We start from the raw sequence: 27,791 nt of genomic DNA on the forward strand, positions 1-27,791 counted from the left end.
TGCTCTGAATATATCTTTTTCTATAGTTTTAACTCTTTTGGAAGCACATTCATGCTCTACATATTTTAAAAATTAGAATCAACAAAAGAGGAAGGAGAAAAAGAAAACCTAAAATTGAAAGCAAATGGAGACAAATCAACTGTACTTCAAACGAATATTATAACCACACTAGGAGTGGGGAAGGGAGCTAATCCAAGTACCTTATGAACACAGTATTGACTATATACTCCCAGTGTTGCTTGGAGATGACAAGAGGTTGGGAAGGCAAAGAATTCTGCAAACAAATCGTGACCTCATTTGGTTTGTTTTGATACTGGTTTCAGTGAAGCAATTCCATAACAATTTATTACAGGATTAGCAAATGAGAAAATGTGCTGATGATGCTGGAAGCCAAAACTTCCACAAAGGGACACACAAATATAGAACAGGCAATGGCAAGAAAGAACTGTGTAGGGGACTGGATACAAAGATAGCAGTGTGAACTCATGATTTCAAATATGTATGTGTGTGCAGATAGGCACGTGTATGTAAGTACGTATAGCTGTCCCTCAGTATCCACAGGGGACTGGCTCCAGGGAGAGAACAATGTGTCCACACATAATTGAGTAGGAGCATCGTAGGGACTGTTATGGAGGGAGGTATAGAAAGCTATGGACCCCAGAGCAGGGAGGGACATACTCTGTTGGATGGGTAGAGGGGAGTCTCACAGAAATTAGTTTTGAACATGGCCTGGAGAGAAAAGGAGGATGGGATAGGGCAGACAATCTGACCTGGGGGATGAGAAGTCTAGGTTCACATAAGGAATGCTGAGTATAGTTGGGCCTCAGTATCTGAGAGAGATTGGTTCCAGAATCCCTTTCCCTACACCAAAATCCAGTGATCCTTAAGTCCCTTATATAAAATAGCGTTAGTATTTGCATATAAACTACACACAACCACCCATATACCTTAAATCATCTCTAGGTGACTTATAATATCTAATGCAATGTAAGTGCCAGCTAAATAGTTGTTATACTCTATTTTTTAAATTTGTATTATTTTTATTGTTGTATTATCATTTTTCATCTTTTTTCAAATATGTTTTATCTGCTGTTGGTTGAATCCAAGGATGTGGAACCTGTGGATATGGAGGGCCAAACCATCTGTGACTATATGGTATGTATGTGTGTTCATATGCATATGTGTTAGTCTACTCAGGCTGCTATAACAAATGCCTTACACTGCATAATTTAATGATAGAAATGTGTTTCTCACAGTTTAGGAGGCTGAGAAGTCCAAGATCACGGTGCCAGCAGGTTCAATGTCTGGTGAGGGCTGCTTCCAAGATGGCATCCTTTAGCTGTGTCCTCACATGGCAGAAGAAGTACAAAGGCCAAACCAACTCCCTCAAGTTCTTTTAAAGGACACTAATTCCATTCATGAGAGGGGAACCCTCATGATCTAATCATCTCCTGAAGTCCCCACCTCTTAATACTATGACATTGGGGATTAAGTTTCAATATATGAAGTTTGAGGATACATTCGGACCATCACAATGCATATACATGCTTATATTTCCTAACTGTTTCTTGGAAGGGCTAGAAGCTAAGGTGTCCCAGAAGAGAAGAGCACACTTCGTGCCCCATCTTGGTCTCTAATGCCATTTCCCAATAAGGAAAACCAGAGCTCCTCAGAGAAATGACTAATTTCATAGCTAGGGCAGAGTAGTAACAAACTGAGGAAAAAATATTTTGTTGTAACATAAAATGAGGTAGCATTCAAAAAAGAATAGAGTATGTCACAAAGACACTTGAAAGAAGCCAACTTGAAAAGGCTTACACTAGCCAAATCTGGAAAATATCAGCACCAAAATAATATAGTAATGAAGTCATTGATAAAAACAGGAATCTGTGGTAGACTGAATGATGCCCGCCCAAAGATGGCCATGTCCTGTGTGGGGGGCAAGCCATCCAGGTGCCGAGACAAGAGACCGAGGGCACGAGCTGTTCCAGTATAATAAAATATATAAAACAACAAGAGTTATACTAGATCTAGACCATAGACATGATTACGTATGAATACCATTAATCATTAGTTTGTAGCAATTACTCTTTATTCCAATATTATAATAATCCTCACTCTATAATCATAACCTAGGAAAAACCAGGCCATACAGAGATAGGAGCTGAGGGGACATAGTGAGAAGTGACCAGAAGACAAGAGTGTGAGCCTTCTGTTATGCCCGGACAGGGCCACCAGAGGGCTCCTTGGTCTAGCGGTAACGCCAGTGTCTGGGAAGACGCCCGCTGCCAAGCGGACCGTGGTCTAGCAGTAGCCTCAGTGTCAAGGAAAAACACCCACTACTTAGCGGACAGGGAAAGGGAGTCTCCCTTTCCCCGGGGGAGTTTAGAAAAGACTCTACTCCTCCACCTCTTGTGGAAGGCCTGACATGAGTCAGGCCCACCCGCAGTTATCCGGAGGCCTAACCATCTCCCTGTAGTGCTATGCTTCAGTGGTCACGCTCCTAGTCCACCTTCATGTTCCATCCTGTACACCTGGCTCTGCCTTTTAGATAACAGTAGCAAAATTAGTGAAAGTACTAAAAGTCTCTGATATGCAGAAATAATGGTGTAAGCTGTCTCTCTCTCTCCCTCTCTCTCTCTCTGACTTGACTGCCAGGCAGGGAAGGGCCCCCTGTCCAGTGGACACATGACCCACGTGACCTTACCTATCATTGGAAATGACTCACACTCTTTACCCTGCCCCTTTTGCTTTGTATCCAATAAATAACAGCACAGCCAGACATTCGGGGCCACTACTGGTCTCCGCATCTTGGTGGCAGTGGTCCCCCGGGCCCAGCTGTCTTTTATCTCTTTGTCTTATGTCTTTATTTCTACAATCTCTTGCCTCCACACACGGCGAGAAAAACCCACTGACCCTGTGGGGCTGGTCCCTATAGTCCTGATCTCCAGAACCTTCAAATTTGTTATTTACATAGCAAAAGGGAATTTGCAGATGAGGTTAAGTTAAGGATCTTGAGAGGAGAGAGTTATCTTGGATTATTCAGGTGGGTCCAATATAATAATAAGGATCCTTAAAGGGTGACAGGATGGTCAGAGTCAGAGAAGATGTAACAATAAAAGCAGAGGTTAGAGAGAGATTTGAAGATGCTGCTCTGCTGGCTTTGAAGATGGAATAAGGGGCCACAAGCCTAAGAATCCAGGTGGCCTCAAGAAGTTGGAAAAGGCAAGGAAGGATCCTTCCCTTAGAGCCTCTGGAAGGAACACAGCCATACTGACACCTTCATTTTAGCCCCAAAACTCATTTTAAGCTTCTGACTCTCCAGAACTGTAAGATAATAAATTTGTGTTGTTTTAAACCAATAAGTGTGTGGTGATTTGTTACAGCAGCAATAGAAAGCTAATATAGAATATGAATCCACACCAATAAAAGATAGAGATGCTTATTCATATCAGTTAACTTTAAATATATATATACAGTCATGCATGGCCAATGACGCTTCGGTCAGCAACAGAGCACATGTATGATGACGGTCCCATAAGATTATGATGGAGCTGAAAAATTCCTATTGCTTACTGACAATGTCTTGATGATCCTGATCTTGAGTAAGCCCAGGCTAACTGTGTGTGTTTTTGTCTTCATTTTTAACAAAAAAGTTTAGAAAGGATAAAAAAATTAATTAAAAATTTCAAAAATAGAAAAAAGCTTATCAAATAAGGACATAAAGAAAATATTTTTGTAGAACTGTACAACGTGTGTTTTAAAATGAGTGTCATTACAAAAGAGTCAAAAAGTTTTTAGAAATTTATAAAGTAAAAATGTTACAGTAAGATACAGAGAATTTAATACTGAAGAAAGAAAAATACATTTTTTTTCTACAGGCATGCATCACCATGCCCAGTTAATTGTTTTTTTAATTTTTTGTAGGCATAGAGTCTCGCTATGTCGCCCAGGTTGGTCTTTGAACTCCTGGTCTCAAGTGGTTCTCCTGCCTCAGTCTCCCAAAGTGCTAAGATTACAGGTGAAGATGTGAGCCTCTGTGCCAGACCAAAAAATATTTTTAAATAAAGTTAATGTAACTTAAGTGAACAGTGTTGATCATGTCTGCAGTATTGTATAGTAATGTCCTAGGCCTTCAGATTCACTCACCACTCACTACTGACTCACTCAAAGCAACTCCAGTCCTGCAAGCTCCATTCATAGTAAATATCTTATAAAGGTGTAACATTTATCTTTATACGGTATTTTCACCACATCTTTTATTGGTATACTCACCATTTGTTACAATCACCTACAATATTCAGTGCAGTAACATGCTGTACAGGTTTGTAGCCTAGAAGCAATAGGCTATACCATATAGCCTAGGTGTGTAATGGGCTATACCATCTAGGTTGGTGTAAGTACATTCTATGGTGTTTGCACAACCAAAAAATCACCAAACAAGGCATTTTTCAGAATGTATCTCCATCTTTAAGCAAGGCATGACTGTATATACAAGCTGAGCATTCCTAATCCAAAAATCTAAAATCTGAAATGCTCTAAAATTTGAAACTTTTTTTTCTCTTTTTTAGAAATGGGGTTATAGCTACATTGCCCAAGCTGGCCTTGAACTCCTAGGCTCCAGTTATTCTGCCACCTCAGCCTCCCAAGTAGCTGCGACTATAGGAGCTCGCCACCATGCCCAGCTTGAAACTTTTTGAGCACCAACATGACACTCAGAGGCAATGCTCATTAGCGAATTTCAGATTTTCAGATTAGGGATGTTCAACCAATAAGGATAATGCAAATATTCCAAAAATTCAAATATTTCAAAATCCCCAAAACATCCAAAATCTGAAGCACTTCTGGTCCCAAGTGTTTCAGATAAGGGATAATCAACCTGTATATAGGCTTACCTTTACCAAGTTCTAAACCTTTTTTCATATTTATGTAAATTTTTAATTCACAAATAAGATAACTAAAGATGTACTTATCCTAAGTATACAATTCAGATAATTTTCACAATATGAACATACTCATGTAAGTAGCACCTAGATGAAGGAACAGGACATTATGAAGCCCCCTTTGACACAACCTACCAGTCACCACCCAAAGGTAACCACTATCATGACTTGGAATAGTTTTGTCTATTCTTAATTTTTTTGCAAGTGGAATCATGGTATTTCGTATTTGTTAACTTTAGCTCAACATTAAATTTTTAAGATTTATCCATGTCGTTAAGTGTAACTGTAGATCATTTGTTTTCTCTGTGGAAGAGCTTTCCATCATTTGACTATATCATAATGTACTCATCCATAGACTGTTGATGGGAATTTGGATGGTTTCCAGTTTGGAGCTATGAGCACTTTTAGCTCATTTCTATTGAATATATATTTAGAAGTAAAATTGCTGAGTCACAGTATATGCATATGTTCAGCTTTAGTAGCTACTGCCCAACAGTTTTTCAGAGTAGGTGTACCAATGTACACTCTCACTGAGCGTAGTGTTTCTGGGTTCCATTTGCTCTATGTCCCCACCAACACTAAGTATTAACTCAAATAACTGGTTTAAAGCTAGATTATTCATTATTTATTAGCCTCCAGCCTTTCCCTGAAAAATTTACAAAAGGACAGGTTTTTCGTTAAAATGTATTAAGGCTTAGCTTACTTTCTAAAGTTAAATAGAAATACATTTTCATCAAATTATGTATACTGCAGCCAGAATTTTCTAATAAAGAAGTCATCTTTATTTCCCCTTTGCTATTAATAATATTTTCCGAAACCACCATGAGTGGGGAACAAATTCGCTGTACAAAACAAATCGTGGCTTTCTCACTGTCCTATAGGCCAGATTGATGATTTCAACTCTGAGGAGCTAAATGGTCTAAAACTCTGGGGAAAATCTGAATTAAGAGCTTGTGCTCAGCAAGAATCAAATGCATTTAGCCACTTCCATACAATATAGTATTGATCAGCAGCCTTGAACATCATGTGTGCTAACATTTCAAACAACAGTATGTTCCTTGGGGTGTTGGATCTTCATCTTCATGTATTCCAGTCATGCTCAAAAACAGGTAATTAGAAAATTTCTCATGAGTTATATCATTAAAAAATATTTTTATGAAGTCAGTAAGTTGCAATAATACCTCTTCTAATAGACGCTGTAGTTACAATAATTAGTATGCTTGCATTTCATATGGTTAGAAAATTAATTTCTATTTGAATGCAAAATAGATATTTATAAATACTGGATCTTAACAAATTAACCATAGGTTATTGCTCATTAGGCAAAAGAATCAATAAGTAACGTCCCAGCAAGTCATATCTTATTTGATGACTTGGAATTCATTGCTGTGACAATGACCATGACAAACAGGTTCCTAGTTATAGTGGGTACTGTTACTTGGATTAACATTCTTACTGAAAACAATGAAAAATGCCAGATAAAATATAAAGACCCTAAACCTTAAGCTCTGAAAACAGGGGGAGCTTTCAGACTAGTTTCTGATGAAAACCTGAGGCACAGAGTTGAGACCATGAGAGCATGGAGCTGACTGCCCAGGAAGCACTTAGCAACAACACAAACAAAGGTTATCAGTGGGACCCCTGCACTCCCATCCTCCTAGCATACAGAGTTTTATGAGTCACCTTACACAGAAATGGGCACCTGCAGAGAGGAGATTATACTCTCGAAGTAAGGAAAAACTAGATTCATTCACCAACCCATCCACACACATTCACACTCCTGACAACTGAGGAGGCTGCCCTGGGAAGTTATGATCTCAGACCTACATTATCAGGGATTTGCACACTGGGTACAAATGATGCTGATCTGAGGTACTGTCCCAATTGGCAGAGCCCTTAGGTGCCTGGCAGAAGGAAACATGCTATGGAGGAAGGAACATCCATAGTTGATTTCAGGGAATGGCCGCTAATGGATTTCAGGGACAATGACCAGCAAGGATAAACAATACTCAGGCCTCCAAGAAAACAGGAAGATTTGGGCAAGAACAAGATATAACAGACACCACAGACAAAAGATGACTTTCATAGTCTTCTGATATTAGAATTACCACATATACTGTAGAACTACATTTAACAAACATGAATAAATAAGTCACGCACTAGAAAATATATACAGGGAACAGGAAATTATAAAAAGCAATACAGATTTGAAAATAAAAAAGACAAGCAGAATTTCTAGCAATGACTTCTACAAATGAAAAATAACCAAAATTAGAAACTCAACTGCTATATGTGGCAGCAGAAGGGGCACAGTAGAAGACAGGGGAAAAAAAAGAAATAAAATCATTCAAAATATAACACTAAAAAAGAAAAAGCTGGAATACACAAAAAGACAGTAAGAATTAGAAAAAAATGAGAAAGTTTAATGTATATGTGATCTGAATTGCTGAAGGAGCTAGAACAAGAGAAAGAATAAGCAGAGATAATGGCAGAAAGTTTTCCAGACTGATGAAAAAGAACAATCCACAGATTCAAGCAGCACAGAGAATCCTCAACAGAATAAGTAAAAAAAGAAATTTATATTTAGTTACATCATAGTGAATCTACAGAAAACCAAATCTACACCACCTCCCCCAAAAAACATTTTAGAAGGACCCAAGGGACAAAAACAGAGATTTCCTTCCGAGGAAAAACTTGAGATTAATCACCAACCTGTCAATGGCAACAATTCAGAACATAAGAGAATGAAATAACATCTGGGCAGTGCTAAAAAATAATACCAAAAACAACTACCAAACTGAAATTTAATACTCAGCAAAATATCCCTCAAGGAAGAATGACTTTATCAGACAGATAGTTTGCCACCAGCACATGTAAGCTAAAGGAAACTATAAAGGATGTACTTCAGTCAGAAATAAGTGAAGACAGGAGTGAAAACTAAGAAAAGAAGCATACAAAAGTAGTAAATACGTGAATAAATGTAAATGAACATTAACTATATTAAAGTAGTGATAGTAAAGTCTGGTGGATATTTAAAAGAGAGAAACAAAACAAGATAGACTTGAAAATCCCAGACAACAATAACATATACATCATGAGGGGACTAAGTGGAGTTAAGTAGGCTAAGGTCTGTATATTACTAAAAGAAAAGAAAGTTTCTTTTTAAGTTTAGCTTTTAATACATTAATAGGCATGATGTAAATTTTAAAGTAACCAGTAAAAGAATAGAAAGAAAATATATAAATACCAACCTTATATAGGGAAAAAACAAAATGAAAAATAAAATGTCAATAAAACAAGAAAGTGGAAGTAGGTAAGAAGAAAATAATGTATGACAATGTTTGAAAGAATATAGTAGAATGAAATCCAAACAGACCAACAATTACAGTGTGTAAATGAAGTACATGCTGTAGTTAGAAGTAAAAAAACTGGCCAAATTAATTTTTTAATTATTTAATTATGTATGTATGTATGTATGTATGTATGTATTTATTTATTTATTTTAAAATAGAGTCTTGCTCTGTCGCCCAGGCTGGAGTGCAGTGGCTTGAACCTCCGCCTCCCAGATTCAAGCGATTCTCCTGTCTCAGCCTCCAGAGTAGCTGGGATTACAGGCAAGTGCCACCACACCCAGCTAACTTTTGCATTTTTAGTAGAGATGGGATTTCACTATGTTGGCCAGGCTGGTCTTGAACTCCCAACCTCATGTGATCTGTCTGCCTTGGCCTCCCAAAGTGCTGGGATCACAGGCATGAGTCATCCCGCCTGGCCCAGACAAATTAATTTAAAAATACTATATGATGTTTCTATTACATAGATCTAAAACATAAAAGTAGATGTTTGAAGGAAAAGAATGAAAAAACATATAGCAGGCAAATATTAATCAAAACAAAGTTTGCATGATTATGTTAGAATGGGACAAAGTAGAGTAAGGCAAAAAACATTACTAGATATAAAGAGGGCGACTTCACAATGATACAAGGCTGATTTCATAAGATGACATAATTTGAAATTTGCATACACCTAATAAACATGGCCTCAAAATACATAAAACAAAAATTGTCAGAACTACAAGAAGAGATAAATTCATAATAGTAATAGGAGATTTATACACATCTCTTTCAGTAATTTATAGAAAAAGCAGGCCAAAATTAGTAAGTTTTTTTTTGTTTTGTTTTGTTTTGTTTTTTGAGATGGAGTTTCGCTTTGTCACCAGCCTGGAGTGTGGCAGCACAATCTCAGCTCACTGCAACCTCCGCCTCCCAGGTTCAAGCAATTCTCCTGCCCCAGCCTCCCAAGTAGCTGGGACTACAGGCACACACCACCATGCCCAGCTAATTTTTGTATTTTCAGTACAGACGGGGTTTCACCATGTTGGCCAGGATGGTCTTGAACTCCTGACCTCAAGTGATCTGCCCGCCTCAGCCTCCCAAAGTGCTGGGATTACAGGGGTGATCCACTATGCCCGGCCAACGACAAGATTTGAACAAGATAACTAATAAATTACTTGATGAACATATACTGAACACTGCACGGAACAGCTGCAAAATATGTATTTTTTTTTCAAACATACAGAATATCTACAAAAAATGACCTCATAATGGGCTATAAACCAAGACTTGATGAATTTCAACATATTAAAATCATCCAGACTACATTCTCTAACTTCAAAGCAGTTAAACTAGAAATCAATATACAAAGATAAATATAATGTATCCATGACATTTAAATACATATATATTAATAACCCATGAGTCAATAAAGAAAAATATAAAATATTTTAACCAAAAGATTAAAACTATATATACCAAAACTTGTGGGATGATGCTAAAGCAGTATTTAAACCTAATCTGAAATGCATAAATTAGAAAAGAAGAAATATGAAAAATTAACAAGCTAAATATTTACCTCAAAAAGTTAGAAAAGGAATACAAAATAGACCCAAAGAAAAAGAAAGGAAATAAAAATAATTACAACAATCAAAGAACAAAGAAACAGAAGCTATTAGCAAAATGAAACAATGGCATTCTAAGCCATGTTTTATAAATTCAAATTTCTAAATCTGTCTTAAGAAAAAAACCAAAGTAGAACTGAGCTAATTCCAAGATGTCAGAAGCCACAGAATATAGTATTTAAGAGAAGGATTTAATGGGCATGCGCGCGCGCGCACACACACACACACACACACACACACACACACACACACACACACAAGTTAACTGTGTTTGAAGGGTGGGGGCAGAGGGTGGAGAAATATGTGAGGAAACAAACTGAAGAATTCAATTCTACAATGGTATCTATGTGACCATGAAGGTGTCAAAATCAACTTTTTCTTTACTTCATAATATCTTTTTTAAGTACAGTTTTTATTTCTAAATTCATTACTTTTATTCATTATTACAGGCAATTCACAACTCATGATTGACTGCTATCTAAAATTTTGCCTTTAGGGTTAGTTGTTGGAAATTTGAAAAACATTTTCACATCAAACTCTCTGCTGGGTTATGCTTTGGATGCCCACATAATTTGTTATCTAAAAGCAGTCACTATTGCTTGGGTCAAATGCTAAATGGGACAGAACACTGGAAACAGGCATGAGCTGGGGTACAAGAAACACCTCCTCCCTATACCAAATCGCCAGTGCTTCAGTGAGAGGGGCAGGGGTGGGAGATGGGAAAGTTAAGGAGGGAAGGATGGAACCATGTGTCTGCTCCACAGCAGCTTCTAGGGAAAGCCACTGCCTGGCAAAACCTGATACTGCTCCTTGCACCATACGCTAGTTGTCTTCCTAACTGGCTCCTCTTCTGGGGACCTTTCTGCAGAAAGAAAGGGAGGGAGGATTTCCTTCTCCTAAAGTCAACAAGCAGCTCACCTAAGGATCCTTCTAAGGCACAGTTTCTCAAATGGGAGCAATTTTGCCACCCAGAGGACATATGTCAATGTGTAGAGACAATTTTGGTTGTCATAATTGAAGGGAGACGGAGTGGGGCTACCAGCATCTAGTGAGGAGAGGTCAGGGTTTCTGCTAAACATCCCAGAATGCACGGGACAGCCCCATAACAAAGAACTGTCCATCCCAAAATGCCTTTAGTGCCAAGGTTGAGAAACCTCGCACTGAAGGTTTGTACTACCAGTTGCAACAAATAATCAGGCAAGAAGAAAGTAGGCTGAGGGATAGGTGTGGACCAGGAAGGAAAGAGAATAATAAAGAAAAACGCCAAGAAAGTCAACAAAGGGAAGGGATTTCCTATGTTCATCCTGCCAGGGTAGGGGGGTTCTGAATGGTTATTTCATGTGAGGAACACATATGAGCCAAGCACTGTAAACAAGGCCTCTTTATATAAAGAATTACCAAGTAAATTTAAAAGGAGCTTTTTTCAAAAGCTGCCAGAACTGACCGTGGAGCGATAGTCTTTCAATAAAATAGGATACTGTATTATTGCTTCAAAAGCTGACAATGTGATCTTGATAAATTCTTCTGATGCTGTCAGTCCTAGAAATACAGTTAATTATTATAGGTGTTTATTTACATGTTCTAAATCACAATATCAAAGTACCTCAAACAAAGACACAAAATGTTCCAGGGTCTACTCACCTATGGCTCCATCTATGTTCGTTTCTCCTGAGTCTACAGATTTAATATGACTCTGAAAAAAAATAAATTTTTAATAAATAGAGTTTCAAAGTAACTCTGAAATAAAATATAGGTAGTTTACATTTTGCCCAAAACTGTACCTATTGTTTTTAATAATTCATAGACAGTATTACTCTATACATATTATATTATTATAGTTACAAAAGTATATTAAATAATATACATAAAGTATAAACTATAATCTTTTTTTTTTTGAGACAGCGTTTTGCTCTTGTTGCCCAGGCTGGAGTGCAGTGGCCCGATCTCGGCTCACCAAAACCTCTGCCTTCCAGGTTCAAGTGATTCTCCCACCTCAGCCTCCTGAGTATCTGGGATTACAGGCATGTGCCACCACGCCTGGCTAATTTTGTATTTTTAGTAGAGATGGGGTTTCTCACGTTGGTCACGCTGGTCTCAAACTCCCGACCTCAGGTGGTCCACCTGCCTCGGCCACCCAAAGAATCATTTTTAAATATACAAATCACTATCAATGAGATTTAATGTTGGAATAAAGTCAATGTTAACATAAGCATTTACAAAAGTGAGAATAATATAACTGATACATAACCATGTCCAATAATACACCACAATTACTTGCTCGCCATATCAGAAGAGAGTTCGAATGGCACCTAACCAGGGAAAACAGTCATCTCAAAGGAAGGTCAATCAAGCTTTAGCTACCCTGAGTACAAACTGTGTCAAGATAGTAGTTTCGCTCTCAAGGCCTGTCTTCAAATTTCGCCACTGTTTTGAGTTCCTCCTAGATACCTCTTATTCCAACCCCCTTATCTGCGCTCCCATGCACCATGCTAGTGCCTCCTTTGCAGGATGACTCCCATTGCTGTTTGAGAGGAAGGCCTTAGTAGCTCGGCTGTGAGCTCTGAGGCCTCAGCTCCCCAGATGAATGAGCTTCCTGGTCTCTGGCCAAATGCTCTGGACAGAAAAGGTACTCCATGACAATGAAACAATCACTGCCATGCTAGGCAGAGCACCCATGTTACTGACAGCAAGAACACTGCAACGGAGTTCTTGCCACTAGTAAACAAAATAATATATATATATTTATATATATTAAATATATATATAATTAAATATATATTAAACAAAATAACATATATTATTTTATATATGGTAACAAATAGCAAATAAAACATAAGATGACCTCGGAACTAAAAAGTAACTAAGTATAAGCGATTAGCCCACAGTAGAAATTGGTCTAACATAGGCCAAGCGCAGTGGCTCACACCTGTAATCCCAGCACTTTGGGAGGCCAAGGCGGGCAGATTACTTGAGGTCAGGAGTTCGAGACCAGCCTGGTTAACATGGTGAAACCCCGTCTCAATTAAAAATACAAAAATTAGCCAGGCATGGTGGCACACGCCTGTAATCCCAGCTACTCAGGAGGCTGAGGCAGGAGAATTGCTTGAGCCCAGGAGGCGGAGGTTGTAGTGAGCCAAGATCATGCCACTGCAGTCCAGCCTGGCCGACAGAGCGAGACTCTGTCTCAAAAAAAAAAAAAAAAAATATATATATATATATATATATATATGTGTGTGTGTGTATATATATATATGTATATATATATAGAGAGAGAGAGAGAATAGAATCTATGTAACATATACAAAAGAACATAGGTGTGTATTTTGTGTTACAAAGAAAACCCTTAAACCCACTACTTAAGTTAAGAACTAAGACATTTCCAATTGGTTGTATAAACTCCCCCATCCCATCTGCCTACCTCGCTTCCAGAGATAACCACTATCATGTATTTATCATTTTCTTGGTTTTCTTAAAATAGTTTTAACACATATACATGTGTCCCTAAATAGTATATTGTTTGTGTATTTTTGAATCTTACTGAAATTATACCAAGCTATATATAGTTCATACAAACAGAAGAGTAACCATTAAAATGCTAGAAAACATAAGACCTGAAATTGCAAAACAACTAGAGAAAAACAAAGGGGTAAACCTCCATGACATTGGTCTGGGCAATAATTTTTTTAGATCGGACCCAAACACACAAGCAACAAAAGCAAAAGTAGACAAATGGGATTACATCAACATAAAAAGCTTCTGCACCCTGAAGGAAACAACAGAGTGAAGAGACAACTTACGGAATGGGAAAAAAATATTTGTAAACCACGTATCTATGAGGGGGTGAATATGCAAAATATATAAAGAACTCAACTCAATAGTAAGAAAGCAAATAACCCAATGTTTTCAAATGGTCAGGCCAGGTGAAGTGGCTCACACCTACAATCCCAGCACTGTGAGAGGCCAAAGCAGGAGGATAATCTGAGGCCAGGAGTTTGAGACCAGCTTGGGCAACATAGCAAGACTGTCTCTGCAGAAAAATAAAAATTAGCCAAGCATGGTGGCATGCACCTGTAGCCTTAGCTACTCAGAGGCTGAGGTGGAGGATCACTCGGGCCCAGGAGATCAAGGGTGCAGTGGGCTATGACGGTATCCCTGCACTCCAGCCTGGGTAACAGGGCAAGACCTTGTCTCCAAAAAAAGAAAAAAAAAAAAGTCAAAGGATTGAATAGACATTACTCGAAAGAAGATATACAAATGGTCAATAGGTATATGAAAAAATGCTCAACATCACTAACCAGGGAAAGGAAAATTAAAACTATAATGAGATATCACTTCGCATCCATAAGAATGGCCATTATCAAAAAGATAAAAGATAACAAGGACCAGTGAGGAAGTATAGAAAAGGGAACTCTTGCACACTGTCGGTGGGAATGTAAACTAGTACAGCCATTATGAAAAATACTACGAAAATTCTTCAAAAAAATTAAAAATATAAGTACCACATGATTAAGCAATCCAACTACTGAAATAAATACATATACATATATATAAATATATATTTCCAAAGGAAATTAAATCAGTATGTTGAAGAAATATCTGCACTCCCATGTTCACTGCAGCTTTCTTCACAATAGTCAAGATATAGAATCAACTCAACTGTCCATCAACAGATGAACAGATTTTTTAAATGTGGCAAATATACACGATGGAATTGTTTTAAAAAGGAAATCCTGTCATTTGTGGCAACATGGATAAACCTAGAGAACATTATGTAAGTGAAATGAGCCAGGCACAGAAAGACAAATATCATGTGGTCTCACTTACAGGTGGGAACTAAAAAAGTTGAACTCAGAAGTAGAGAAGAGATGGTAGTTACCAGGGACTGGGGGTAGGGGAAAGACATTGGTCAAAGGACACAAAATTTTGAGTATATAGAGGGAATAAGGTATCAAGAGATCTAAAGTAAAGATCTGGGATTACACGCCTATAATCCCAGCTACTTGGGAGGCTGAGGAATGAGAATTGCTGGAACTCACGAAACAGAGGTTGCAGTAGGTGAGTATAGTTAATAAAGACGTAGTCCTGAAAATTGGTAATAGTAGATTTCAAGTTTTCTCACCACAAAAACAAATATGTGAGGTAACAGATATGTTTATTAGCTCAATTTAGCCATTCCACAATGTACACATATTTCAAAATAATCTGTTGTACACAATAAATGTATACAATTCTTATTCATCAATTTAAAATTAAATTTTAAAATGTTTTTAAAAAGAATGTTTTAAAGTTATAGGAAAATACTTAAATGCAACCTAAGTTTTTTAAAGGTAGAATACAAATCTATGGATACAGAAGGTCTCAACCATATTTATTTGTGTATGTCACATACATGTTATAGATACATAAATGTGTAGATACAAATGTATCTATACATTTGTATCTACAATACAAACGCATCTATATGAATGGAAAACATAAGAAAACAACAATATGTTAACAATGGTTGTCTCCTAGTGTAGAGTTACAGATAATTTTATTTTCTTCAAATTTCACTACACTTTTCCACATTTTCTTTAATAAGCATGAATTATAATTTAAATAAATAAGCATAAATTACCTTTAAAATAAGAAAAAAAAACTTAAAGACATTTATTGTCTAGGTTATAAAGAAAATCAGAAAGCCTATAAAATGCAAGCCCTTTAAAAAGTGAAAACAGAGGACATCTTCAATTCTTTTTTGGTCTACAAATATACAAAATGGACTTTAAAATGGAGTTTGTTTGGTTTTGTTTTGTTTTTTGAGACAGAGTCTCGCTCTGTCACCAGGCTGGAGTGCAGTGGCATGATCTCGGTTCACTGCAACCTCCGCCTCCCGGGTTCAAGAGATTTGCCTGCCTCAGCCTTCCAAGTAGCTGGGACTACAGGTGCGCGCCACCACGCCCAGTTAATTTTTGTATTTTTAGTAGAGATGGGGTTTCACCATGTTGGCCAGGATGGTCTCAATCTCCTGACCTCATAATCTGCCTGCCTCGGACTCCCAAAGTGCTGGGGTTACAGGCGTGAGCCACCATGCCTGGCCGAGTTAATTTTTAAAAGCAGCAATGTATGCTTTTCATGATAATTTTATTAAAATCATTTCACATAATTCCAAAATGGACACATAACTTTTATCGAATAAAATATACATTTGATGTTGAATAAGAAACTCAGAAAGAGAGATCTTTTGACTTAAACATATGTATGTAAATGTCTACGGATTACTAAGTAAAGAAGACACAGAGTAGTGTACGTAACAACAATCCCTTCCGTGTAATTCTCTTAAAAATATACACATAATACACAAATGCTGGTGATGTGAACAATAATTTTTGTGGAAGAGATCACAGGAAAGGACAAGCATTGCTTCCTTTGGGAACCTGAGGAGGTATGCTTCACTGCCTTTTCTGCCTTTCTCTTCCCTTGCGACTTTTTAACCACTCACATGTACTGTCTTTTTCACATATATATATATAAATAAAGCTTGTCTAAATGCTGAAATTATTATTAATTATTTATTATGAAGAATTATGGGCTTCTTTTATTTCCTACCTTATACTTCCCCTATTTAATTTTTTTAAAATTCCCACAAATTTTTCATTCATTTACCAATTTCAATATTTTTTGATATATTTCTTCCTTCTCATTCTCAGTGTAATAGGGAGTAATGAGGTGAGAGTGAGGACGGGGTAGTAGGCATTGGAGATTCAAGGAGAAAGGAACATACAGTCATTGGCTGATGTGAATTTTAAGAGAGACCTGTCATTTGCACTGTTTCCCCCTCCCCTGCCCCCAGCCATATTTAGCCACTCAAAGCAGGGCTAGGGTAGGTGGAGACTTAAATTTAACTAGCTTTAAGATTTGTCAGAGAACCGGACGTGGTGGCTCATGCCTATAATCCCAGCACTTTGGGAGGCTGAGGCAGGCGGATCACTTGAGGTCAGGAGTTTGAGACCAGCATGGCCAACATGGTGAAACCCCATCTCTACAAAAACTACAAAAATTAGCCATGAGTGGTGGCACACGCCTGTAATCCCAGCTACTTGGGAGGCTGAGGAATGAGAATTGCTGGAACCCACGAAACAGAGGTTGCAGTGAGCCGAGATCGCTCCGCTGCACAAGCCTGGGCGACACAGGGAGACTCTTGTCTCAAAAAAAAAAAAAAAAAAAAAAAGATTGTGACTAATGCTGGACCAGGCATTCTAGGTGGAGTAAAGAGAAAGTGAAAAAGCAGAGCCCTGGCAGGGCAGGATGGTGAGCAGAAAGCAGGTAGGAACAATTAAGTTTCACAGGAGCTGAAGGGTTGTGGGAGTTGGGGAGGAGAGGAAATGAGCTGAAAATCAGGGGTGGTGGGCCGACAAGCGGATGCTGACAGTAAGGTCAAGTGTTTGACCATGGGAGCAGGCAGCTGATGGGAAGACAGACAAGCTCTTGGGGAGAGAAGCAGCCAGGGAGCTGCAAGGCTGAGGCACTGGAAGGATCCTTCAGAGGGATATCAAATTCCCCACCAATGATGCAAGAGAGGCAAGGAGAGGCTCTTGGTGAGCCAAGTGCTAAAGGAATGCTGAGGAACAAAGGCCAATGACCCAGAAATCTGCAGATGACCACAACACAGGGGGTGACACAATATCTTCTCATGGTGCAAACTTCAAAGATGGGAGTTTCAGCAGGGGAGCAAAAAAGACCACCCACCCTGAGCTAGGTCTGCTGGCTAGGGGTTGTGGAGCAGTGTGTGCCAGCGCTCTCAATATCATTCAGTGATCCCCAACAGGGGCTGAAAAAAAGCTCCTACAGCAAACTGGGATACAAATTCATGATATGTTAAAGGAAAAAAGACAAGAATATCTAGGTGGCAACAAATAAGTAAATATATACTATCATGTTTTCAAAAATACAAGAGTGCACTAGCTCTGGCTTTTCTGCAGCTGAAGCCAATATCTATCAATAAACCAGCATTCCTTTACATAAAAATCTACAGAGGGCAGGAAGTATAACCTTTCATAGTTATTTTTTGTAGAAAACTATAACCACCACAAGCCATCATACTTTCATAAACTAATGAGGCCAGAACTTAAACACAACAAAGTCTGCTTCCTCTGCTCATTAATCAAATGCATTTTCAAAAGGACATAAGAAATATAGTGAATGTTAGGTTAATACACATCATGAGCTCTTGAAAATATTTCCTTAATTTACTACTTCCTGTTTCCCAGCCCAATTCAATGGAGGACCAAAAGAAGCATGGTATTCACCACAGAACTTCCCCAGAGACTAGACTGCTGAAACCTGGAGAGGGAGCTGAGTAAGACAACAGGCTGCTTCTGCCAATAAGAAGTGAAAATAGCAATCATCAGCTGGGTAGTCCTCTTTTTCCAGGAGTCTTTCAAAGCTTGATAATGGTTTAAAATTACTCTGCTGAATTGTTTCCAAATGCTAGTCTCTTTAAAATATAAGGTGACCAAAACTTCATTTTCCTTGGGGGAAAAAAATTTACAAAAAATTAATTCTTGTATTTATGCCTCCATATATAAGAAGTATCCTGAATTTTTGTACCAAAAAAACAAAAAATGTCTGTAGGTCAAATAGGCAAACCATGCCTTAGTGCCATTATAAAAATGAAGTCAATGGGAAGCACAGTTCCAATCCCCGATTCTCCAGTCTGCTCCTTAAGAACCCTTCTAATGCACAGAGATCACACTAACCCTGGCTGCTATCTCCACATCCACCCCAAGGCAGGCCAGCAGCTCATGAAGAGCTGCCTCAGGGGAAGCCAAGAAGTTCTTGGCTTGCTGCTACTGGATACAGCTTCTAAAAGTGGACTAAGCTTGAATATCCCAATTAAATCATATCTTTAAAATATGAAAGGACAATATGCCTGCCATAAGACAATAGCTACTGCATGAGATACATTTTGAGAAATACTGAAAATAATATTTATCTCCAGATGTACCAGTAAGTCTTTCAAAACACAATGCTGGGAGAGGTGGCTCATGCCTATAATCCCAGCACTTTGGGAGGCCAAGGTGGGTGGATTACTTGAGTCCAGGAGTTCAAGACCAGCTCAGGAAAGATGGTGAAACCTCATCTCTTCGAAAAATTTTTAAAAATTAGCCAGGCATGGTGGCACACACCTATAGTTCCAGCTACATCTGAGGCTGAGGAGGGAGGATTGCTTGCGCCTGGGAGGCGGAGGTTGCAGTGAGCCTGATTGTGCCACTGCACTCCAGCCTGGGTGACAGAGCAAGACCCTGCCTCGAAAAAAGAAAAAAAGCAAAAAAACAAGCAAAAAAAAAAATTCCACAATGCTAAGTATGTAAATATGAATGGACTACTTCCCTATGTCACCAGAACCAAATAAGCACTATGCTCCGGACAATTTCACATAATCGTTCTGTGGATTGGGCTACAGAACGTTCATAACTATGCATCCCCACCATTACCACCAAAAAAAAGAAAAAAAAAGCCCTCTCAAATAGTTTAGGAAGCCTTTGCCTAAAAAAAAATTAAAAATTATTTTAAAGCAGAAAACTCAAAGGGCTTTAATATGCTAATTTGCAATGTAAATTTCTAAGGTTCTGTAGAATGTTGGATGAGTAGACTAGACCTCATAGCAGCAGTAAGGCACTGTAACTTGAGTAACATTTTTGCTATCTTCTGGAAAAATTATGAATTCATAGAAGCAACATTCAACTCTCAACAATTCACAATAATGTGCACAAGAACTGTATGGATAACTAAATCCAGGTCCTGAATTTTAGTCAATAATTCTCTCCCTTTGCTAGTATTTCATCAGTGCCATTAACACTGAGTATACAAAAGGTGAACACACAGTTAAGGCCAACAAACAAACACAATAAGAAAAATAATTCAAGAATTCTGGGACTGGGCATGATTCAAACTACGAAAATAGACTGAAGAGAGGCAAAAGACTTTCATTTTATTTCCCTAAACTTCCTCTAATTGGGTGATACTATCAAGAAAAAAACTGCTAAAATTTTTTCAATATCTTAATGATCTCTACACCAGCCAAGTTATTTTCCATTTCCTAAAGGTGCCTATATTGAAAAGACCCAACAGAATACCCATAGAAAAGTCTTTATGGACACACTCAGTGTGGCCTCCTCCCTTGTCTCTGAACACAGAATTACAAGGAGCAGACGAGTTCTCCCCAATATACATAGAATTTCTGAAAGTCCATAAAGACTTTTCTGTTGGAAAATCTTGGTAATTCCTTAAAAACCTAAAGCATACTCAGTTAATGTAGGCAGAAGAAAATACTACACATGGAAAAAAAAGACAGGGAGAAAGAACACAAGACAATTATACCTATCCCAAACAAACACTGTGCCAAAATAATCCAAGGTGGGTTACCATAAAAAAATTACTAATTTCAGGCGTCAATATGCCAACGCAATTGAATTGTAAATAGAAAAATCATAGTCATGTTAAAATGATGCCTATGCTGTACTTAAAAACAGGTAAAAAGATGGTGGTAAATAAAAATTCTCATAATTTGCAAATTCATAAATGTGGTACCAAAATTATAGACTTTCTGGAATTCAAGATTCAAAGTACTCAAATGATAAAAATCTGAAATTGAGCACAAAGGGACCTTTACTGCAATGCTTCCTAAAAATCAGCAACCGTCACTCAACATTTATACTTATAAACATCATACTTCACCCTATGATGAACTTTCTAGAAAACCATATCCTCACTTGTTGTGGCAATCTTTTTTTAAAAAAATTCCAAACTAACAATAAAATTGAGATGCTGACCTCATTTTAACTAGTTACCTCTATGGCATTTTGAAAATCTCTGTTCAGTTTATTATTAATATCAAAGTAAGACTGGAGAAGCTCTGTGACAAATGTTTTAGCTTTCCCTCTGTATTTCCCTCCTCATTTTATCAACCATATATACTGTAACTACTACTGGCAAGGGAAAAAGATAACATAATTCATGAGCTAAACAAAAAGAATTTTTGTGAGCAAAAACAGAAGTGAAAGATAATGCAATAACTTTTCATTTCTACTTGTATCCTCAAAATTAAAGAAAAAGCTAAACTGAGCTTAACATAGAGAAATGCCATCATAAGAAGAGACACTGTGGGGGCTGGGTCAGGAAAATCGCTTGAACCCAGGAGGCGGAGGTTGCAGTGAGCCAAGATCGCACCACTGCACTCCAGCCTGGGCAACAGAGCGAGACTCTGTCTTTAAAAAAAAAAGAAACTGCACATGATTGGACAATATAAGCCGAAGTAAATAATAATGATACTATATTCCCAGCATTCCATTTTCACCAGTTTTATTATATTTTTTCATGATGTTTAATACCAAAATCTATGAAAGTGTTTCTGTGGACATATTTACCCTATTTGGGCTGTCTCTGAACAAAATACATTATCAGGAGAGAATGTGTTTTCTCCAAATGTCAAATTTTATTACAGTCAACAGATAAAAATATTAAAAGGTCACTTCCCTAGAGACAAATAAATACCAACAGGATTTTTAAATTACCTCATTCTGACATCAAATTCTACAAACAGTAGAGGCAGTCACAATTTTATTAGAAACAAGGAAAATTTCGTGTTACTCACAAGAATAGTTCCATAGCTGAAAAGAAACTCTTCTGTCACAACTTGAGGTCGAAATACCTGTGTGATGAGAGTTTCTACAGATTAAATTCTGGAAGCTATGTACAACGTTAGCTCAATAAAAAAAAAAAATGTTTTGAGTTGAGGATTCTCAGCTCCAGTTTACAAAGATAAGAGGCAAATTTATATCCTTTTCCTCCTCAATACAATAGTACCTGTGAAGTTACCAGGTGAAGCACTATAGGCATCAGGGGGAGACACATCTTCAGCTGTTTCACTTGAACTGTTGATGGGTGTTTACGTCCAGAAACATTAGCCAAGGAGTTAAGAATGTCACCTGTGAAGCACAGCCCAGAGCATATGTGGAGGTTAAAAACCACAAATACTTAGGAGCCACTGGTCATTGCTTGAATACCCATGGGACTTCTAAGGTAATTAATCTCCAAATAAAATAAGCAGATATACTTATTCACAAGTACTGAAATTACAACAGACACTTATGGCCTCCGGGGACAGAATGTGATATTCTGCAAAGACACTATAAATAAACTTAACGTCTCATTTGGAAATGAAAAATAAAATTTAATAAATTATTATAATAGAGTAATAGCTTTAGAAATTTTTTTTGTATTTTCCAAATTTCAATCATGAGCACTTGTTGCTTTTGCAAACAAGAAAATATATTTAAAATAATAAATGGGCCAGGCGCAGTGGCTCATGCCTGTAATCCTAGCATTTTGGGAGGCCGAGGTGGGCAGATCACGAGGTCAGGAGATCGAGACCATCCTGGCCAAAATAGTGAAACCCCATCTCTAATAAAAACACAAAAATTAGCCTGGGCATGATGGTGTGCGCCTGTAGTCCCAGCTACTTGGGAGGCTGAGGCAGGAGAATCACTTGAATCTGGGAGGCGAAGGTTGCAGTGAGCTGAGATAGTGCCACTGCACTCCAGCCTGGGCGACAGAGCAAGACTCTGTCTCACAAAATAATAATAATAATAATAATAAGTGAACGAATTACAGAACACGACTTACAACTATCAAAAAAAGAGAATAGGTTGGAGGTAAAAAGAGGTCAATTCCCAAAACTTCTCATTGGATGATAAATCTAACAATAAATAAAACTTGCTTTGTGGACATCAGAATCTTATCGCCATACCCTAAAACAGGATAAGTCCGGTAATAAAGAATTTAGCTACCAACTGACCAAATTATAGCCTTCAGGTTTGAGGTAAAAAAGCTTACAATCCGAAATAAATTTTGAGAGGCTCTATTTTCAGTCATCAACAGGCAAAAATAATCTCCTAAAGCATCAGTAAGGGGCAAAAAGTTGCTGTCAGTTAGCCTTGAAGATATTTTCATTACTTTGATTTAATGTTCTGAATTCCTGAAACTAAGTACCCTCTACTATAATAGCTTGGATCACATTTAACATTCTAAACATTTCTGGTTTATAGCTACATCTGCTGGAAAAGCATGGAATGGGATTTAAGCTACACATACATGCTCCCAAGGTTATTTTAATTTCTGCAAATAACAATGAAATAAGGTATTTCTTTAGCTGTAATAAACATCCTTTGCAAATCATTATTAGATGTTTTATCTTAAGATAAATTTTTCAAACCAAAGAAAGTTTCAAACTTTAAACTTTAAATGAATATCAAAATTCCTTAACATCACATTTTAATATTCAAAATTAAAATCCATGCATTTTTATTCTCATTTATTGTGGGAGTTAAAAAATGATTATATGGCAGTAGAAAATGGAAAGACAGATAACAAAGGCTGAGAAGGGTGAATGGATGTGGAGGGATGAGGAAAAAAAGTGGGTCAAAGGGTATGAATACACAGTAAAATAGAAGAAATAAATTCAGTGTTTGATAGCAGAGCAGGGTGATTATAGTTAACAAAAATGTATTATAGGTGGGTGACGGACACCCTAAATACCCTGGCTTGATCACTATGCATTTTATACATATAACAAAATTTCTCATATACCCAATACATTTGTATAAATAAAAGAAAATCTTGTTTCAGCAAGGGAAAAAAAATAAATAAAATCTATTCAAAGTTTTTTTAACAATAAATAAATTTGTGCTCTAATTTCAAGAGAAAATTCTTTTCTTCTGATTTAGGCAAAAAAAAACTTACGAAAAGTTACCCCCAAATACTAGCATAAGTCCAATTTTAAGCAATTAAACCGCTTTTCTTTTGTATATTTTCTAAAATGGCCAGTTTACCTCGGATCACACCTTAATGTGGCATTGTCTCATCATGCCTCATCATGTCATTGATGCAAAATAATTACAAAAACAGATAAAGCAAATTTAAATCTTGAAACTACATATTCGTAAAAAAGTGTCTTTGCATTTGCCTTCAAGAACAGACAAGTAAGAATAAAAAAGAACTGATGCCTAAAAGCCAAGTCTTAGAAACGTAAAAGCAGAAACGAGGTCTGAGGATGAGACTCCAATTTACCCAGAATTCGTGGCAGCTCCTGCACAATGTGACAGATGAGAAGATCCAGGCATTTGGACAGGTATTCATTGCCACTTTGCTGCTCCTTGCCTGGAGTGGTCTTTCTGCTGTCTCTCTCGATGTACATCACCAGTCTACATACAGGAAAGTGCAAAGATTACCTCTCATGATAAAACACTTGATAGCATCTATCCAAAAATGCCACCAAGGCAAGTGTTTCCAGAGGGCACCCTCCCAATCATATTGACGTTTAGATTTGTAGCAACTTGTCGGGCACAATTTTTGCCTCAGAAAACTCAAAACATTTATAAAGAAAGAAAATAAAGCAACTTCAGATCTCTCTGCTAATATCCTGATTCCATTTGCCTTGGCCAATGGAAACGAACAATATTCTCCAGGTGATAAATGAAAGACAAAGAGATGTCTGGACAGAAGAGGGCTCTTTATGTTTCAAAGGTTCAAAGTAAAGCCACAAGTTAACTGCATATTTGTTTATCATTAGTATCCAATTTGCTTGGGACCCTAGATAATTCACATGAATTTCAATTGTCTCATCCAAAGAAAATGTTTCATTTTAACACTGGGTTATACAGATGGCAGACAATATCTAAATATCTGGCTTTTACGTGTCTCTTTATCTACTAGTTTTATGATACCTGCCTTTTAAAGCTAACTTATTTCTTCTTTCAAACTACTGGCATTCTTTAAACATTCATTTCTGAACCAACCACTTCCAACCCGGAACTAGGGAGTCTACTGGACCATCACCTTAGACATTTAAGGTGTTACTACAAACTTTTAGGTCCTCTCCACATTTTCTCCCCTTTGCTGGACCTACTAGTCATTTTCTCAAGTTCCCATTCCCCCCAACTCCCTACAGGGCAACAAGTCCACTGATTTCACCATGCAAAAGGCCCTGTAAGGCAGTCTCCCTGGTTACCATCATCCATCTATCCATTTCTGTTATTCTCACCCATCCACCCAACTTTTACTTCTCAGGAAGAACTTCCAACCAATTTCCATTGTAAATTGGAGTTTTATACATAATATACACATATACATAAAATGTATTGAAATCTTGATACTTAGCATTTATGTGGCTCTCTCAATAGACTTATGCATGCATTTGCGTTTCCATGTATTACTATTTGCACCCCATCACGTGAGGATGAACCCAAATCAGGAAGTTAGCCTTGATTCTGTATCAGTCAGTTAGCATCTTCTGTTCTAGTCACCAATTATGTGGCTAGAGCCATAATCACTGTTCAACCTACTTGTTCCTCAATCGCCTTCAATCTGGCTTTCTCTCTCATCACTATCTCTAAAGTCACATGACATCAAATCCAATGGGCCTTCATCTGCCTTCAACTACACAAGTCAACAGCATTCAATACTGTTGCCACTCCTGCTGTTCCTCTATCATAACCTCATCCTTTATTAGCTTTCTTCTCCAGTTTCTCTGGTTGTTCCTTCTCTGTGTCTTTTGCTGGTTCATGCGCTTAAATGCTGAAGTCTATCAAGACTGAGTTCTAGGCCCACAACTATCCTCTAACTGTTTAACACAGGCTATCTCATTCCTACCAATGATTTAAATTACCACTTATCTATACAGATATCTTCCAATTACATATCTGCAGCTCAAACACGGTCTCTAAGTTATATGCCAATATATTCAACTGCTGACTTGACATCTGATTTTATCTGTCTTAAAGAGGTTCAAACTCTGTATATCCAAAATAAAAATCATCATCTCACCAAACCTGGTTGTCTTCCAGAGCACAATATCCTACGTATAGTATCACTCTCTACCTTATTAAACAAACCAGAAAACTAGGAGAGTCATCCTTAACACCTCCTTTTCTCTCACTTCCCATATTAAGTCAATCACTGAATATTCTTCCAACTCTTTCACTTCTCCACTCCAAACCAATAGCAAGCTACCATATTTCCTTCTCCTGGACTATTACAATAGGCTTCTAGCTAACTAGTCCATCTGCTTCTACTCTGCCACTCTAATCCTTGCACACTCTACATCTAAACTAATCTTGTCCATCAGGTCACTCTCCTATTTAAAACCCTTCCATGGCATCTCATTGTTCTTCACATAGGAGTTCTTAAAACTCCCTATCATGAACTTCACGGCCTGACCCCCAATTACTTCTCCAGTTTCGTCTTGTTTTCTCTCCCTCCTGTCACACTGGGTTCTCTGTCTCTTAAATACAGTACCTCCCCATGCAACAAGCTACTGCCTCTGCCTAGATGGCCCTTCTCTTCCCTCTTTGCCAATAAATTCATATGCATATTTCATAACTCACTGTACTCTCCAATGATTTCCTTAAATTAAAGCCCTCTATGGTACTGTCTCATAGCATGGAAGGATTACCCAACTGCAATTTTAAAAGATATTTTTAATTATCTGATAATGTTTGTCACCCCAGTAAACTTAAAAATACCTAAGGGCAAGGACTATATCTGATTCTTCTCACCACACCCTTCCACTTCTGCGCACAGTTCTTAACTCTAATTAAGTGTTCAATAAATATTAGCTGAATAAGTAAATATTGCTGTTGAAACTGCCATAAAGTTCTATCTAGTTCTCCACAGCAATTCCTTCTCATTATTCCCAAGGCCCATTTCTTAATTCTGCTATTTAGTGTGTGCTTGCTTAAAATTTATACCGCATATAAAAAGCTAAAAAAATTAAAAACTTCCACCTAGAAAAAAATACCAGAAGCAAAAAGACCAACTGGAGAAAAATATTTCCATTCCAAATCACAAAATGTTAATATTATAAATGTACACACACATATGCATGTGCCCCCAGATAATAATTAGAAAAAGACTAACAAAAGAAGAGGAAAAAATGAGCAAGGACTAAGAGAAGGCAGTACACATAGAAGAAAATATAAATGGTTCAAGAAAAAGACATTCCATTCCGCTCCTAATAAAAGAAATATACATACAATGACATCTATTTTTACCTCATGGGGCCAACACTCAGAAAATTTGACAAGACTGCCATCAAGACTCTGAGGATACTGACACTCTAGTTCATTGCTGTTGGAAATGTAATCGAGTATAAATCCCAGGCAGAGTGAGCTGGCAATAATTTGAAAATTAATAATCTAGTAATTTCATCTCTAGGAACAAAGTATTCAATAGATATACCTGTACACATATGATATGACACATACACATAGTTTGCTATTTATAACATCAAAAAATTGGGGTAGGAAGTATTTAGCAAAAGGGGACTGGTTAAATAAAATATGGTACATAATTAGAATGCGGCTGTCAAAAAGAAGCAGCTCTTTATACACTACATGAAAAAGCTACAAGATATGTTTTTAAGAAAATAAGCAAAGTTCAAAATAGGGAACTTTCGCTTATAAAGGGAGGGAAATAATCCATATTCATATTTGCTTAGATTTTTTAAAAATCCAGAGGGATAAATAAGCTAATAAGGATGCTTAATTTTGCATGGTGGTAATCCAGGGTAATGGAAGCAGATGAGAAATTTTTCGCTTTGAATTTTTTTTTTTTTTTTTTTGGTTTTTGAACCATGAGTATGTGTTACCTACTCAAAGCTTTTAATGTAAATATATATATATATATATATATATATTTTTTTTTTTTTTGAAACAGAATCTCACTCTGTCACCCCTGCTGGAGTGCATGCAGTGGCACAATCTCAGTTCAATGCAACCTCTGCCACACGGGTTCAAGTGATTCTCCTGCCTCAGCCTCCAGGGAAGCTGAGATTACAGGCACCTGCCACCGCGCAC

General features: G+C 37.5%; 1 protein-coding gene across 9 annotated transcripts in view; it reads right to left on the reverse strand.

Annotated features, from left to right (window-relative positions):
- The window catches only part of ULK4 (unc-51 like kinase 4), a 721,105-nt gene that overhangs the window by 455,052 nt on the left and 238,262 nt on the right, over window positions 1-27,791 (reverse strand). For all 9 annotated transcript variants that reach the window (XM_055109707.2, XM_055109709.2, XM_034956180.3 and 6 more), the window contains 5 exons: window positions 24,007-24,140; window positions 21,745-21,866; window positions 21,533-21,589; window positions 11,539-11,590; window positions 11,342-11,436 (listed from right to left, as the gene is read on the reverse strand). In XM_055109707.2, the coding sequence (XP_054965682.1) occupies window positions 11,342-11,436; window positions 11,539-11,590; window positions 21,533-21,589; window positions 21,745-21,866; window positions 24,007-24,140 (460 nt within the window). The remainder of the gene's footprint in view (window positions 1-11,341; window positions 11,437-11,538; window positions 11,591-21,532; window positions 21,590-21,744; window positions 21,867-24,006; window positions 24,141-27,791) is intronic.

Source organism: Pan paniscus, chromosome 2, assembly GCF_029289425.2.
Source record: "Pan paniscus chromosome 2, NHGRI_mPanPan1-v2.0_pri, whole genome shotgun sequence".
Lineage (NCBI taxonomy): Eukaryota > Metazoa > Chordata > Mammalia > Primates > Hominidae > Pan > Pan paniscus.